This window comes from Asterias rubens, chromosome 9 (genome assembly GCF_902459465.1).
Source record: "Asterias rubens chromosome 9, eAstRub1.3, whole genome shotgun sequence".
Taxonomy (NCBI): Eukaryota; Metazoa; Echinodermata; class Asteroidea; order Forcipulatida; family Asteriidae; genus Asterias; species Asterias rubens.
The window spans coordinates 2,832,630-2,850,042 of record NC_047070.1 but is presented as its reverse complement, the minus strand read 5'-3'; the positions used below and the strand labels follow the sequence as shown (position 1 = coordinate 2,850,042).

The 17,413-nt window shown below is 37.3% G+C and overlaps 1 protein-coding gene across 1 annotated transcript in view; it reads left to right on the top strand.

The window, feature by feature from the left end:
* The window catches only part of LOC117294663 (cGMP-specific 3',5'-cyclic phosphodiesterase-like), a 146,675-nt gene that overhangs the window by 123,941 nt on the left and 5,321 nt on the right, over window positions 1-17,413 (top strand). The window contains exons 14-18 of the mRNA XM_033777168.1: window positions 1,851-1,951; window positions 3,270-3,347; window positions 6,389-6,527; window positions 7,881-7,964; window positions 11,184-11,358. Of these exons, the coding sequence (XP_033633059.1) occupies window positions 1,851-1,951; window positions 3,270-3,347; window positions 6,389-6,527; window positions 7,881-7,964; window positions 11,184-11,358 (577 nt within the window). The remainder of the gene's footprint in view (window positions 1-1,850; window positions 1,952-3,269; window positions 3,348-6,388; window positions 6,528-7,880; window positions 7,965-11,183; window positions 11,359-17,413) is intronic.

Here is a 17,413-nt window from a genome sequence, read left to right as displayed (position 1 = left end):
CCTCATGATAGTTGTGGTAAAATTACAAGTCTGTATTAATGAAACCAGAAACTGACACAATCCAAGAACAATGACCCCTGAGTATGAGACCACAGGCCAAAGTAATTGGTTGTAATGTCCCCACAGATGTGCTTGACGATAAGGTGGCCCACTACCATGCCTGGGAAACTGTGTTAAAGGGAATTCACAACATACTAGCAAAACTCAGGTCTGGGATTACACAGAGGTCACTGAGGTCATGACCTCTTTTGCCCCAGCAGCTGATTTCACAAAACGCTAGGATTAATCCTATCTCGAGTTAGGACGAGTAACCCATCCTAATTGAACTTGTCCTAACTTAGGATGGGTTCAATACGTCGTAACGTCTATGGTTACTGAACTTAAGTCGTCCTAAGTTCTAAGGTTAATCCTAAAATAGGAAGAGTTTGGTGAAATCAATGGATGGTCTTGGCATTGGTGCCCCTCCAAAGTTTCACAAAGACTTTAAGGTTGCGAATAGAAGTGCGTTTTGCAAAATGAAAATGGCCTTGCCCTCTCAAAGATTAAATTCCAGGCCTGAAAAAATATTCCACTAACATATCACTATCAAAGTACCGGTATGTGTGAAATGTTGTCTTTAGTTGTACTTCTCCTCTCCTTAAAGGCAGTTGACACTATTGGTAATTACTCAAAATAATTATTAGCATAAAACCTTACATTGTACTTGGTAACAAGTAATGGGGGAGAGGTTGATAGTATAAAACATTGTGAGGAAACGGCTGACGCCCTCTAAAGTGACGTAGTTTTCGAGAAAGAAGTAATTTTCCGCGAATTTGATTTTGAGACCTCAGAATTGGATTTTGAGGTCTTGAAATCGAGCATCTGAAAGCACACAATTTCGTGTTTCGTGGGTGTTTTTTCTTTCATTATTATCTCGCAACTTCGACGACCAGTTGAGCTCAAGTTTTCACAGGTTTGTTATTTTATGCATTTGTTGAGATACACCAAGTGAGAAGACTTTGACAGTTACCAATAGTGTCCAGGGTCTTTAAAAGTGAATTGTAAATTGTAATTTTATAAATACTTCATTCCTTTATATTGCCTTCCAAAAAAAAATAAAAAATCTTCCAGTACATGTCATTTTACCGTATTCTCACTTACCAAAATAAAAAATCCAAAAAGCGTAATCCAAGCTTGTTCTTTAGCACAGTGGCGGTTTAGGGTAATCCATATCTTAATTCAAAGAACCCTAGACAGTGTTACCATTGTTGCATAAACCAAAGATTTATCACTTTACAGTCTGAGATTGCTCAAGTGTCGTATTCCTTGTCGCTGGTTTAAAGACACTGGACACTATTGGTAATTGTCAAAGACTAGTCTTCACAGGTGGTGTATCTCAACATATACATAAAATAACAAACCTGTGAAAATTTGAGCTCAATTGGTCGTCGAAGTTGCGAGATAATAATGGGAGAAAAAACAACCTGGTCACACGAAGTTGTATGCTTTCAGATTACGAGACCTCAAAATCTAATTCTGAGGTCTCGAAATCAAAAAATTACTTCTTTCTTGAAAAACTACGTTACTTCAGAGGGAGCCGTTAGTCTCACAATGTTTTACACTATCAACAGCTCCCCATTGCTTGTTACCAAGTAAGGTTTTATGATGATTTTTTGAGTTTTTACCAATAGTGTCCACTGCCTTTAAATAAAAAATTCTCTAAGATATCACTCTCTGTGTTCCCTTGAGCACTGGCTTGGTTGTGATATCCATTCCTAAGGCTCCGTACTTTAATAACTAAACGCAACCCGTTGGTTGTGTATACTTTGATTGCCTTATTGTTGATGTTTGTGATTCTTGTCTTTGTAAAGGGGAACAACATCTTCCAGTTCCTTTCTCCTGAGGACTATAGGGAATTGATACGAATGCTGGAGAGTGCTATACTCTCCACTGACTTGGCTTTGTACTTCAAGTAAGTTTCCTTTTTCGTTTCGCTAGCTTCTACTAGACCCCCTGTACTGGCATCACTCACAGACACTGTCTACCCAGGGTCTGCAACTTTGGGAGTCAGATTGCATGTAGAGATGTGGCAAACATGTAAACATGCATGTTTTCGCTTAAAGGAACATTACAGAATTGGTTTTTGCTAACAAAACAGTTGCTGGCAGTGTGAGCACTTTATGTGATCCACCATATACATAAACTAAAAAACCTGTAGAAGTTTGAGATCGATCGGCCATCTGGGTCATGAGAGAATAGTGAAAAACCGATTACAATTTTTGCATTGCATCGATGGCAAAATAAAAATGATAAAAACGCTCACTGAGCTATAGGTAGATTATTAATTTCTCATCAAATATGACATTTCAGACAGAAATATTTCAAGGGATGTTTTCTACTATCATCATCATTAGACCGTGTAAGTTTTATGTAAATCTGTGATCTTCACGATTTTTTTTTCTTACCAATTCTGTAACGTTCCTAGGGTCTGTGTACATTTGGTAATGAATCTGAAAATGAATGGCAATACAAACTTACTTAGGTAAGAAGATAACGGCAGCTTTGGATAGTAAAATACATTTGAGAATTTTTTTTCATTTCAAAGTATTGCGGTTATGGATAAAAATATATATCACTTTTTATCTGAACAAAATTGAATTTGAGAAGCGTTACTGACAGTAACTTTCTCAGATTGTGCAATCGAATTACAGAATATTCTTCTGCGTGGACGTTTTGCTTCTCCAGATTTTCTGCATCTCAAAAATGTTACCACCCTTTGAAATGAAATTATCACAGGTTATTTTTGTGGTATATACATGTAGCTACAACTGTATAAGATTGCAATCAACAGTTACAATGCCTTTAAAATGCTCTTTGCACAGTAGTAGCATATGTCAAAGCTTACGCTTAGATGTGTAACTCCATACTTTTAAATATCTGATTTCCAATGGTTTTGCCCTTGGTAAAATCAGAAAACTTCTTGTTAAATGGTCTGGAAAGTCTATTAAAGCCTAGTTAGAAAATGTAGATCAGCCCTTGTACTCAATAAAAAAAAAATTCTTTAAGGAACAAGTATCATGGCTGACATACAAATGTATATATATATATATACAGAGATGGTAAATTTCCCCCCTCATTTAGTGACGAAAGAAGCTTGCTGACATTTCACTTCAAAAATAGAAACAGCATTTTCCGCAACTGGAACTTCTCATGCAAATCCGTTTTCTTATTATAGCTCCTATAAACCTTCCAGCTGGTTAATGTTGTCAATGGTCTCTTCTCTTTTATAGGAAGCGTAATGCATTCTTCAAGTTGGTTGAACAGGGAGAGAAGGATTGGCAGAAGCCGGTAAACAAAGACTTGCTCAGGTAGGGTTCATTACACCGGCTTCCTCCACCCCCACCCACCCACCTCTTCCCAACCTACTCAATCCATGTAGGTTTACTTCCCTCCCACCCCACCTACCGAATCCCTTATCCTGGGCCCATCTGCTTATAATGGCCGATTTTGTGCTTACTGTGTGATTTCCATGCCTTTGATAAAGACTTTGCTTTGGTCGAAACGTCAGGACTCTAACCTTTTTTGTGCAAAGGATAGAGTTTGCAGTTAATATAGTTAGCATGTTCATTAAAGGCAGTGGACACTTGGTAATTACTCAAAATAAATATTATCATTAAACCTTTCTTGATTACGAGTAATGGGGAGAGATTGAAAGTATAAAACATTGTGAGAAACAGCTCCCTCTGAAGTAACGTAGTTTTTTTCGAGAAAGAAGTAATTTTCCACGAATTTGATTTCGAGACCTCAAGTTTAGAATTTGAGGTCGCGAAATCAAGCATCTGAAAGCCCACAACTTTGTGTGACAAGGGTGTTTTTATATTATTATCTCGCAGATTCGACGACCAAACTTTCTGGGGTTTGTTATTTTATGCATATGTTGAGATACACCAAGTGAGAAGACTTGTTTTTGACAATTACCCCAATAGTGTCCACTGTCTTTAAAGCGGATATCTGCTTTTTTATTGACTAGGACAAACTTTGTTTATTTATTTTTTTTTTTTCCTTAATTTTTTTTTGATCAGTATTTAATAGATGTTAAATTTGCATCGGGGATAAAGAATATTAATTTTGGTTTTTTACCCATACACCGATGTGTGTTAGCACTGTATACTCAGTACTTTCCCGAGTCCTGTGAAAAAATATCACAGGCATGTTACTCGGGTGGGATTCGTCGTGGGTTCGAATCCCACCCGAGTAACATGCCTGTGATATTTTTTCACAGGACTCGGGAAAGTACTGAGTATACAGTGCTAACACACATCGGTGTATGGGTAAAAAACCAAAATTAATATGATCAGTATTTGTTTGTTTCCTTACATAATCTTGTCAAGCCTTATACAAGCTTGGCAGCAATAATGTTCAACTACATTAATGTGAGATAAGCCTAGTAACTGGATTATAGGGTGCCCCAATTTGACCAGCGTAAATACGAGACACGCACTCACTTGACGTTACACGATCATTCCAATACATCATGCAGTTTTTCAGCTCTTTTTTTTAAGGGTCCACTCACAGGCCTGCGGCCGATTTCACGAAACGCTAGGATTAATCCTAACTCGAGTTAGGACGGGTAACCCGTCCTAACTTAGAATGGGTTCAATTCGTCCTACGTACTTGGGTACGGAACTGAACCTGTCCTAAGTCCTAAGATCATCCTAAGTTAGGAAGAGTTTGGTGAAATCGACGTCAGGCCCTCAAAGACTTTCTCAGGAATTTTCACATGTAGCAAATCTCATCCCTGGAGTATTGATTTCTTAAATTCATCTCTAAATTAAGCAAATGCGACACTTGTGAGATATTGTCCTATTGAGATTATAAATTAAATTCAGCCCTCGGGGAAATTGCAATTAATAAAGAAAAACGTAGAGTGAATAAGAAAATTTAGAATTAGAAGTAGAATATTTTTTTGTCCGCATCATAAATATACAGGAATTTTAGTTTCCATTGGCACATAAGGATAAAACATTTATTAGTTAAAAACAGGTTCAATTTATCAATGAAAAATAAAATGAAATTCGGGTACAAGCAGAATAAATTGCATACAATATTCGACACATATATTTTGAAATTTCTCCAATCAAAATTTCTTGAAGACAATGTTTTATATAGTATAAATCTACATCACCAATTCGGTGGGTATGTACACAAAACCATATGTAAAAAAAATGCAACTTCTACATATACCATCATGACCTCAAGCTCAAATAAAATATAAAGATAAAATATACAACTGACTATACAAATTAAATACAATACGTAGAACCCAAAACAACAGCTCTTTGTTAAACCATCATCCATTTTGTTTTTGTAGTATACACGTTTCCCTATCAACCATACAGGCACGTGCTTAAATGCATACGTGCTCAAAAGAACATAACAACGCCTTTGTATGCATACTATTAATTCGCATGACTGTTCAGCCATTGTAAAGTGGATGCAATTTGGCCGATCCGGGGTAAATATTAATACAGTACCGTCTGCATGGATAATCACACGCAGTAGTAAAGAAGGATTGTATTAGAAAGACGTAAGTGTGTACACTCTCGACGCAAAGCAAGCAGTAAACAAATTGCTTTTTTTTTGGGATTTGGCGGATAAATTTAATTGTGATTTGTTTTTTGTTGCAAAATGTTTGTTCAGCGGGGGAAATTCCAGATGATGATGGCTTGGGGCTCATTCTTTGTCCTTATTTGCTGTTAAATTATAATATATCGTTGGCTCAGAGCTGTTAGGCCGTTAGTGCAGTTTGTATGCGTTTCATAAAATGGCTTTTGCATATTTTTGGGGTACTGGTGAAGGGATTGTATTGGTCGAGAGTGGTCTCCAAAGTAATTGTTTTGCAAAAAGAAAATTTCAGTTTGTAAAAAAAATAAAATAATAATATGTCAACATTTCAAAAACAGCTTATATATAAACAACTATCAATAATGTTGTCTGCGTGCTTTTTTAAAGGGAAGTTACACATTTGGTAATTACTCAAAACAAATATTAACTTAAAAACTGACTTGGTAACGAGCATTAGAGAGCTGTTGATAGTATAAAACATTGTGCGAAACGGCTCCCTCTGAAGTAGCATAGATTTTGAGAAAGAGGTAATTTCTCACTAAAATAATAAAAGACTTCTAGCCAGGAGTCTTTTATTCCATCTGAAAGCACACAAATTCGTCCAACAAGGGTGTTTTTTCTGTCATCTGGTCTTTGACAATGACCAAAGGTGTACCTTCCCTTTGAGTAAAGCCATTAAATAATTTCTTGATAAAAGACACTAAATGAGTAAAATATTTAACAGTTAGAAATAATACTCTTTCTGTGATGTTCTTTGTTTATTTTTATTTTGTCATCAATGTAGAGGGATGATGATGACAGCCTGTGACGTGTCTGCCATCACCAAACCATGGGAGGTTCAGCGCAAGGTTGCTGAGCTTGTCGCAAGTGAGTTCTTTGAGCAAGGAGACATGGAGAGAGAGCAGCTGAAAGAAGAACCTATAGTGAGTATCAAAGGGCTTGAGTATTTTTTGTACGACACAAAACACAATGTCCACAGATTTACATTAAACTTTCACGGTTTGAAGATATATGGTAGAAAGGTTCCCTTAAAGGCAGTGGACACTTTGGGTAATTACTCAAAATAATTATTAGCATAAAACCTTACTTTGACCGATTGAGCTCAAATTTTCACAGGTTGGTTATTTTGTGCATATGTTTAGATACAGCAAATGAGAAGACTGGTATTTGACAATTACCAATAGTGTCCACAGCCTTTAAAATAGTACTTGCTGAGGTGCTGTAGTTTTTGAGAAAAGAGTAGAATAATATTTTTGTTTCAGGAGACAAACATTACTTTAGCATGTCCAATGTATTTACCAGTAGTGGTATATATGCGACTCTCCTGAAAAATCCCTCTGTTATTTTCGGGTATTTTTTCTTCTCAAAAACTTGACTACCAATGAAGCTGAAACTTCTACAAGTAAATTATATTACGTACATCTTTATTCACAGTGAGTAGGTATTCATGTCATGGCCAAAAACTTTATCTATAAAAGACATCAAAACCTTTTAACCACTTTAGGTCAGTATTCTGAGAAAAAAATTCTGTGCCCAGACACGGTATATTATTTTGGAGCATCTTGAGTAAATTTGTTCCTTTGGAAACATCATTGCCCAATGAAGTCCTCAACTGACAAAGGAAAGACAGCAAAGGTAAATGAAACAAACAAATCTTCAGAAGTGCCTTGCACTGTGTTCTGTGGCTTGCGTCCGTTTCTGCAAATTATGGTGAGCGCTACTTAAATTTTCTCACAAGACAACATCAAACCCCAGTCCTTAAAGGAACACGTTGCCTTGGATCGGTCGAGTTGGTCTTTCAAAAGTGTTTGTAACCGTTTGTTATAAAATGCATATGGTTAGAAAGATGTTTAAAACGTAGAATACAATGATCCACACACATTTGCCTCGAAATTGCGTGGTTTTCCTTTTACTCTGCGAACTAACACGGTCGGCCATTTATGAGAGTCAAAAATTTGACTCCCATAAATGGCCGACCGTGTTTGTCGATGAGGTAAGAGGAAAACCACGCAACTTCGAGTGATACTTGTGCGGATCATTTTATCTACATTTTAAACATCTTTCTAATCATATGCATTTTATAACAAACGGTTACAAACGCTTTTCAAAGACCAACTCTACCGATCCAAGGCAACGTGTTCCTTTAATATGAGAACCTTTTTGTCTTTCAAGTTTTGGATACAACCTTGAAAGCAGCAGCCAAGGGATCTCTCCTTCAGGGACATACAACTTTTTCATATTTAATATTGAGAAATTTCTCTTCTTTTTTTCCAAAGGCAATGATGGACAGGAGGAAAAAGAGTGAACTTCCCAAGATGCAAGTTGGATTCATCGATGCAATATGCATGCCGGTCTATAAGGTAAACGCTATTGACCTGTCAAGTTTTCAGCTTGACATCGATATCCTGACCAAATTTTCCACTGTATTATTTTTTCGAGACTTTTAAAGTAATCAGTTGAAACGCAGCTTGGCCTTTAACATGCATTTTGGAGCAGCACGTATTTTTTCACACGCGGTGCCTGGAGCCGGAGCCAAAGCCGAGGTTTGAGCAAGGCCCCTGATTGCATCATAAGAGTAGACTCATTACACAGAAACGGTCTGTTAAAGTCTTGCTTTATGTGTGAAAGAAACAAAATCACACATTTTAATGTTCAAACCCATGAGGCTTGCACTTGAGATTTCTCAATTTGACTTGAGAAATTGCAATGTGTCACTAAAACAAATTTCATTGTGAGTTGAGAATTTTCATTTGAACCGCCTTAACTGAAAGACTGCATTGATTCCCATTCTGTTTTATAATGATTTAATGCCATATTAGTGTGTGTGAGTCCGCCCTATTAATTTCTGGGCAATCTGTGCTTCTGGCTTTTTTTATCACAGTGACTTTTTAATCATCTGACGTAACATTTTGCAATATTCAAAAGTGTACTTTTACCTGCAGGTTATCGTCTCTCTGTCATGTTGCAACAGATTCTCCTCTATGGCAGCACAACTCATTATTATTCATAAGCAGATTAAATTTGTCTATTTCAAGCCCCCCTCCTCCCCCCTCCCCCCCCCCTTACTACTCTTGAGAGGACCTCTCTGAATCATCCCCAAAAGGCCAGGGTCGATTTCACAAAGCACTAAGATTCACAGGTAGATCTGGGCCCAATTTCATGGCTCTGCTTACTGTAAGCAAAGAATCAGCGCTTGCGGAAGCAAGGAATTCCACGCATATGTCAAGTGTATTTCATGGGTTAGTGGGAAATTTTTGCTTGTTCGCGTGCGTACTTCATGTTACTAGACATTCTACGCTTACACAGCTAGCACAGAAATTCGGGGCTTGAACATGAAAGGAGAATGGTGATCGTAGCGCAGAATTCGGCAGTAAGCAGGGAGCCATGAAATTGGGCCCTGTTGTCAGTATCATCGTAGAGATTTGTATTGTGACATCACACTTTGCTAAGCAATTAAGATCAATAGACCGATCCATTAGGCTCCGCCCATGACGCACATGTGAGCAAGAACATGTGAGCCTCTCCAATGCTTTTCTGCACAACTCTGCCGCGCGCGCCAAGCATACGCGCATGCATGTCGGACCTTATTTGTCGGACATTCGTTGCGTTGTGATTGGTCAATACGCAATGGGGTGGAGCTTAATGGATCGGTCTATTGGCATTTGAGAGCAACCTTAGCTCTTTGTGAAGTCGGCCGTAGCCCCACTATGTTGAATATTTTCTTGACTCTCGCCCTTTTCCTATAATATTAATTCTTTTTGTGCATGAACAGAAATAGAGGCATGGACTTTTTGATCCCTTAAAGCTGACCAAAGTGGAAAACAAAGTGGAGTTTGTTGTTTATCAAGATACATAATTGTGCCTTTTTAAACTCACAGAAAAAAAAACCCAGAACCGATAACTTATACTTTCTTGACAACTATTAAAAGGCCTGTATACTTCGTTTTTGAAAGGGCAAGGGCACCAAGGCATTTTCTATTTTGGTAAAGGAAACCCCATGAAGAAATTGTAATTTTCTACATTTTAAAGGCACTAAGGCAATTGCCAATGATCAGGGGCATGGAGGCAATTGCCTTTGTTGCCTCTGTTAAGTATCATGTCTGTATTAAAGGAACTCGAAAGGGACTATTCTTTCTTCTGATGCAAGCACAGATCCATCAAGTCTTATTCCCCGTCCTATTGTGCTCATATTCCCGCACATTTCATCTTTTCCATTCACCCCCACCTAGTCCACTTATGACGTCTTCCATTCACAGACCACACAGTTAGGCTGACCTCGGCTACAGCTACGGCTAGATCAGCACGTCTGCTAAGGTTGAAGAATAGGCAGACGTGCACGATCTAGCCGTAGCTGTAGCCGAGGTCGCTGTTCGGACTCGGCTTTACAATGCATCACTTACATTTTATCAACCAGTGAAGTAAAAAATAATACAGTTGGGCAAAGCCCCCTGTTGGACAAAGCCCCCCGTTGGGTAAAGCACCAGATAGACAGAGAGGTGATCTTGAACGCTTTCATGCACCGACCGGTTGCTAGGTTTAAAACACCTTCAAAAAAATTGTTGGAAAGCGAAAAATAAAGATGCATGACCACATAGTTTGAGAATGGGAAAAAGGACTTTTGAGGGTGTAATTGAGACCTTATTTTAAAACGAAATATGCATTTGATTATGTCCATTTGATCAATTAATCACTAAAGTGAATGGTGCATAAATAGGTTAAAGGGGCTGTATCATCATTATCAAAGCATGCCAGTGGCTGGACATTGAATTATGAGCTTTCACCAAGTTACTGCACGCACACACACTCTATGTAAAACAGAGGGAGGGCGCGCGTGTGCAGCAACTGGGTGAGAGTTCACAATTCAATGTACATCGACAGGCCTGCTTTGACCATAACGAAACATCCCCTTTACAGAAAACTTTTAAATGTTGAAGTTCAAAAACATTCAAGTTTACCTGCACTATAAGAAAACTCAACCTTTGGTTATCTTGATTTGACATTTAATAGTGGGTATATCTGGGCAATGTGAGACACTGTTTGCACATCTAGTATGCCTGCCGCACTTTACCAATTGAAGTTTTCTTTTTGCATTTGGCATTTGGTTTCTATGTCTCCATCTTTCCTACACACCAGATCTTTTCGGAAAACTGGCCAGGACTACTGCCGCTGTATGATGGTGTTAAACGTAACCGTGACAACTGGCTGGCTATGTCCGAGGGGAGAATTCCCGAGGGTTAGGCAATTTTCTCTCAATCCATTTTTCATTTTGCGTATTAACACAGTTCCACATTGATTCAGACTAACCATTGTTTTTTTTTCTTCTCTCAACATGCGTTTTTTTGTTGTTTTGGCAATGTTTTAACCTTTTGCAGGAGTTTGTTGTGGAGAGCTGAAGCTGACATACGCTGTTAATGTTTGAACTACCAGAGCCGGCTTCTTTCATCTACTAAAGCTCTAACACCATCATTCAGGATCTTCAGGATTTCTCTGTGGGCTTGCCCTGAGAAATCCAAACCCGGGGGAAAAGCCATTGATCATGTTTATACCTATCGGTCATCTTGTTCTTTTCGTTGCCTTAGAATCTAGCCGATTTGATGCCACAATTGGCACCGCTGTTCCAAGGGGTACAAAACAACCGCAGCCACTGGCAGACCCTGGCTGAAGGGGAGGCCGAGCGAATTGCCCGAGAGGAAAAAGAGATCCAGGAGAAAAAAATGCAGATTAATGAAAGCAACAAGGGGAAAGAGCGTAAGGGTGAGATAGAATGAAATAGAAACAAAATAGAAAAGCTTAGGGTGGAGCTCGGATGGACCTCCGTCATGTCTTCTCCTGTGTGTGTCTCTGTGTCACATCCATGCATCAAGTCGACACCTTCACTACCATCATTCATCATCACTCATCTATCTTGCTGCTGCTGCTGCCGCTGCACATGGCATGGTTACTTTTGGAGATCGAATACGACGGTCCCCCGTTTCTCACTGGTCACCACTACCATCACCACCAACCATTCCAGGCATGCGTTGTTGTCGTTGAATCTTTCTCTCATCATCTCATCATCAGACTGGAATGCAAATAATGATTCTCCGCCATCTTGGTTGCCTTGCCGCACTCACATTCACATAAGTTATATATGAATGAATTGGTAACCAACCTACGCACTACCAGTATGCAATGGTTGATTGCATGCATGATGTGTCTTTCTACTTTTCTGCACTTTCTTATAGCAGCTGGCTGCATGAAGGGCTGGCCGCTAACGTCTTTTGTTTTTTACAGTGTTGAACTGGAATGTCGTCTTTCTTACTTCTGATTTTGCATCTTATTAATTGGACTATTATCATTAACAAAATGTCTCATTGTGAATAGATCCATATTTGAAATGATTTTTTGTACAGATTTTTGCACCAGTATGACAAAGTAACTTTTGAAAGTTTGTTCTCTTACATCATCATTCTGTACAGCATTTGTACATCATCATCTTCCTAGAAATTTGTCAGAATAGATTTATATTTGTTCTATTTTTTTTCTACTTCAAACACACTTTTGTATGTAGGAAAACTAAATGATAATTTTGCCTTCAGCTTAAACAAGGTTCCAAATATCAAATTATTGACAATATTTAAAACATGTGATTACTTTGTCACTTTTTTAAAAGTCTCATTTACTAAATAATTGTTTATGTGCAAAACATCTTTTCAATACTTTGATCAATTATTTATTCAGTAAGACAATTGTATTTGTTTATTTTGTCTACACACTGTATGTCACTTTTCCTGCCGTTAAAACTTGTTTGTTTGTCTAAATCGTCCGTAAATTTCTCCTTGATTTCAAACCAACTCTACTCTTTATTCACAGTTTCAAACTCTTCCACTTCTTGTCTTGTCTCTTTTATAAAATGCTAGAAAATAAACCCAAATCCCAATCAGTATTCCTTTTATGGCACATCAATGAACGAGCTTGCTGGCCCATCTCAACTTCATTCGTACCCAGTAATCTGGCTGAGAGAAAGAAACGCAAGGAATATACCATGTAGGTCAGGGGTCATCGCGAGGTCATCCTGAGGTCTATGCATGAAATGAAAATCAGCCAAACAGAGCATGATTTCATTCACTCTCTGTATTTTTCTCTCACACTCTCTCTCTCTCTCTCTCTCTCTCTCTCTCTCTCTTAGCATGTCACTTTAACAAACTTCACGATCACATGGCAACCTCTGACGCATTTCTGTTTTTTACTTCAGCCTTGTCAGTTTCTTGTTTATGATGATAAGATAAAGTGTCGGTAAAGATTGTTTTGTTCAAAGCGGGGGAAAACAAAACCAGAAATTCTTTTGAAATCAGACGGAAATAGATTGAGGTGGACAAATTTGAGTTCTTAGTTTATACAATTGAAAACTATTTCTATATAATTATTTTATAGTTTTCATGAATATTTTTCAGTTCTGCAAGAACTGCTTCCCTGTCAATAACTAGAGAAAAACTCATCAACCTTTATTGTATTAGACTGGCCATTTTCATCTATTTCAATCTTACATTTTTCAATCGGAACCAAATGTTTATAATCCAAAGCCATGGAAACAATAATGACTGCAATCAGAAATGACAAATATTACATATTACTAGAAACACAAGAATGGAAACATAAAGTGTTTGTAACATTTAGGGTTTCCGTAGTAATCTTACATCAGGGAAAGTATCCTTCCTTTGACAAGAGAGTAAGAAACTGACCATGTGGAACAAGTGCTAGAGGATCATAACTGGGTCACTTTGAAATGCTTGTATGTCACGATAATGATGTTGATTTAACTTCAAAATGGTGAATGTTTTTTACTTGTATGGGTGCTTACAAAGTCTGCAATTTAAACATTTATGAAGAAAAAGTAAATCAACGTGGTAATGGGATTTTGTTTGATGTTTTGGCTAGGGGATTAGGGTAAAATTAAGTTCATACATTTTCCACCACTTTTTATGTTGACTCCCGATTATCCCCTTTTTTTGTTGTCATTTTTCACACCTTGTGGATCTTCAGTTTAGAAAGCGAACCACGGCCAGTGCGTGCCGACACTAACCAACAGAACCCCGTAAGTGTTTTAATCAATTTGGGAACTTTTTCTCTCCAGCAACGGTGTGAGGTAGAATCTTGCAGTGCTTTATTTTGAATTTTTTTTTCTCTTCCCTTTCTGTATTCATTTTTAGGGGTCACTTGATTACCGTGGTAACCATGCTGTACCCTCTACCTATTATATATTTATATATATAATAATACCTGCCTGTCATTCATTCATTCTGCCATATTTCATTTCTATGTTTTCATTCAGTGTTTTTTTTGATGACACACACACATCATATCATTGCCTGTCTGTGCTCCTAAGGCACCCACTAAACTTTTATAACAACTGCCGTCACCCAAACAATACCAAGTTAAAAAAAACGGTCTTGTGAGGCCTCTTTAAGTGGCATTAAATTTAATATAAATAATAATAATAATTTATTATATTTCTTTTGCGTCATCTCAATCCAAGAATTTTCCAAGGCGCAAATTTAAAGCTTTAAATGTATACTTTATTCCTAGCATTTTGCCCCAGAGTTAGAACAGGCTTTTTTATCCCAGATTGTGTCACCTTTGTATTAATCAATATTTAAGCAGAGTCTTGACCAAATAATGCCTTAAAAAAAAACCTTTAAAAAAACAACCTGTTTTGTGGGATTTTACTAGCTCTCCTTCATCTCTTTTTTCACCACATGTTCCTTGGAAGTCGCAAGTGATTTATAAATTTCAGTTCAAAAGAACTTTTCAAAATAAGTTATCCAGAAGATTGGTTCATTTTTATCCACTTTTTAAACAACTTTTTTTGAAATGATATCAATTTGAGAAATGTAACTTTGGGGGGGGGGGGGGGGGGGGGTAAGGTCCTTTCAAAAGAGATGATGTCACTAACACATTCCATGTTGTCCATTTTTGTTTTTGTTTGTGCTTTCACTTTCAGCATTGTCTAGCAGTGAAAATCCCTGATATTAATGTCTTCAGTATTAAATTAAGTTGAAAACCTAAATGTTGTTTGCAAGTCCTATAAGCAACCTTACCCTTCTGAGCTCCCTGATCCAGACGTAAAAAACGCTTAGTTTTTTTATTTAGGGCATTTCCAGACCCTTTTGGGTTGAAAGCATGATTTAATATTAGTCCCTTTTTTGTCTTATCATTATGACCATTTTAATTTCCTCAAAAAGTCAGGTTTTACTGAACATTTAAATGTGAAGGTGCTTTTGTTTAGGAAGCTTTCGAATACATTCTGGTAGTTGTGATTTTAATTTAAGGAATTTTCTAACTCGTGAAATTATCTTCATTTGACGATTAAGTTCAGCTTTTTATAAATGTTTAAATTCATTTGAGTAAGATTTTGGGAGAGTCTATTTTTATTTAAATTAACATACTTCCGTCTTAATCGCTTTATGTGGGAAAAGAAATCTCTCTTTGAAAATTCATTTTTCTTCCAGTGCTTAAAATAACCCAACACTTTGATTATTAACTTTTCTCATCATAGCAACTCAAGTTTTTTACTATCCACTGATAAATTTCCGCCTGCGCATGTTTCTTGTCTTGTTCTTTGCATGCATCTTAATCCACTGTCATGCCACCCTACGATACTCCGGTTCATCTGGGTACGGTCCTCCTTTGCTTGTAGTTTTATTTTTAAATCAATGTTGCAAGTGCTGTCAAATGCTTCGCTTCGCTTCGCAAAGTCAAAAGTGTCACTGGATTCTTGGCCAAACGATGAACTGGTTACAGCCAAGTCATTGCAGATGTTCTGGCCCAATTTCATGGCTCTGCTTACCGTAAGCAAAGAATCGTCACTTGAGGAAGCAGGGAATACTGTGCTTATGTCAAGCGTATTTCATTGGTTAGCGAGGGATTTTTGCTGGTATGCTTGCGTACTCCATGTTACTACGCTTGCACAGAAATTACGCTTGCACGTAAGCAGAGAATGGTGTAAGTGCAGAATTCGGCGGTAAGCAGAGCCATGGAATTGGACCCAGGATATTGATTAAATTAATGGCATCATTTTCCAGAGAGTTGACCAACCCTTCAAAATCTTTCAATCGCATGGGTTTTGTAGGGTGGCACAGCTGTGCACAGAACTAACTGTGTTAATGCATTCAACACACTATACCATATTTCAGGCCAACATTAAATCCAAAGTAGATGGTATGGAATGCTTATCCTAGAATCTGCGCTTGCTGCGCCCTGTAATGCATATGATTCAATGGGTCGCCAGCGTAGAATTCTGCGTTAAGCAGTGCCATAAATATGAGCCTAGGAGGGTTAACAAGTTCTTTAGTTTCAATCAAAAACCTTGCACAAATATGTGATGAAATAAAGAGTAAATGGCCGTAACTGCAACCTGTGGTTGTACAGTTCACTTTTGGTCAGAATTCATGCATCTTGCTACAACATTTGCTCACAGAGGAGAGGGTTTTCTTATTGTCTGATGGAAGGCTCACTAATCTTTGCCCAAATAATTCAAAAGGCACCACAAAGCATGCATTGTTGGATGGCATGAGAAATGTAATTAGTTATCACACAAGTATGGTGCTTTTGCGACCTGCAAAAGTGATATTTCTTCCCATATTCCAAGAGTGCATGTGTGGTAACCAGTTTATCTTTTAGCAAACTTGGCGCTCAGCTTAAAATAGAGTTCGCACACAGCTTAGAAGGCGATATGGGCCAAGCAATATTGGTTGATAACACACTACTGTTGCTATGGATTCGACCAATTAGAAACCAAGGATTCAAGTTTGCTTGTAGATAATCTGAGATGTTGCAGGAATATGAACTTGGGCAAATATTTGATGAAGATCAGAGTGGTAGAAAAATCCTGCTTGTCTGGCTGTCGTTGCCAATTGCTTGCATTTGTTTGAAACACACTTGTATGTTCTGTAATCGACCATCATGCAGCAACAAAAGTATTGAAAATTAATCACAGCTTGCTTGGATGTAAATTTTTTACATTGCTGATTAAGAATTTTCACCTGATCAATTTACCAGTTGCCAGCTGTTTTATTTGAGTTGAAGAAAATATTTTGATTAATCTAATCTGAATCAATCTAATTCCGTGTCTGGAAGATAACAATTCAAATGATTTAAATGGGAAGGAAATTCTTGTGTAAAAAAGAAAATACTCACAAAAATGGAAACCTACAATTTTTGAGTATATGGTAGATAGTGATCCACTCAATTGCTGAGAATTTTTTTAAAGAAAATTATGAAAAATAAAAGATAATGATATATTGACTAGTTTGAATTGGAATGATCAAGTTGATATGCTGCTCTCTGGTAAGTCTGACTGATGTCATGATGTATACTTTTCCTAATAATTATTCAATTTACCAAATATTGATCAATCAATTATTGAACAATCTACAAAATTTTAGATAAATCTACCAATTTCTGATCAATCTACCAACTATAGATAAATCCACCAATTATAGATCAACCTACCAATTATGGAACAATCTACCAATAATGGATCAATCTACTAATTATAGATAAATCTAAAGATTTAGATCAATCTACCGATTATAGATAAATCTACCAATAATAGATCAATTTACCAATAATCAATCTAGCAATAATAAAGCAATCTACCAATGAGGTTATGAACCTCAATACAATTTAGTATCGGAAGCACAGCGGTTACTTTGAAGGAAATTGTCAAGATCTGTTTGGTTTTGGGGAATAAAATAAATTTGTTGTAGAAAGAAATTGCTCACTCAAAAGTTTGTGCTCCTAAAGAAAAAAAAGCGCTCTCTGAGAATTG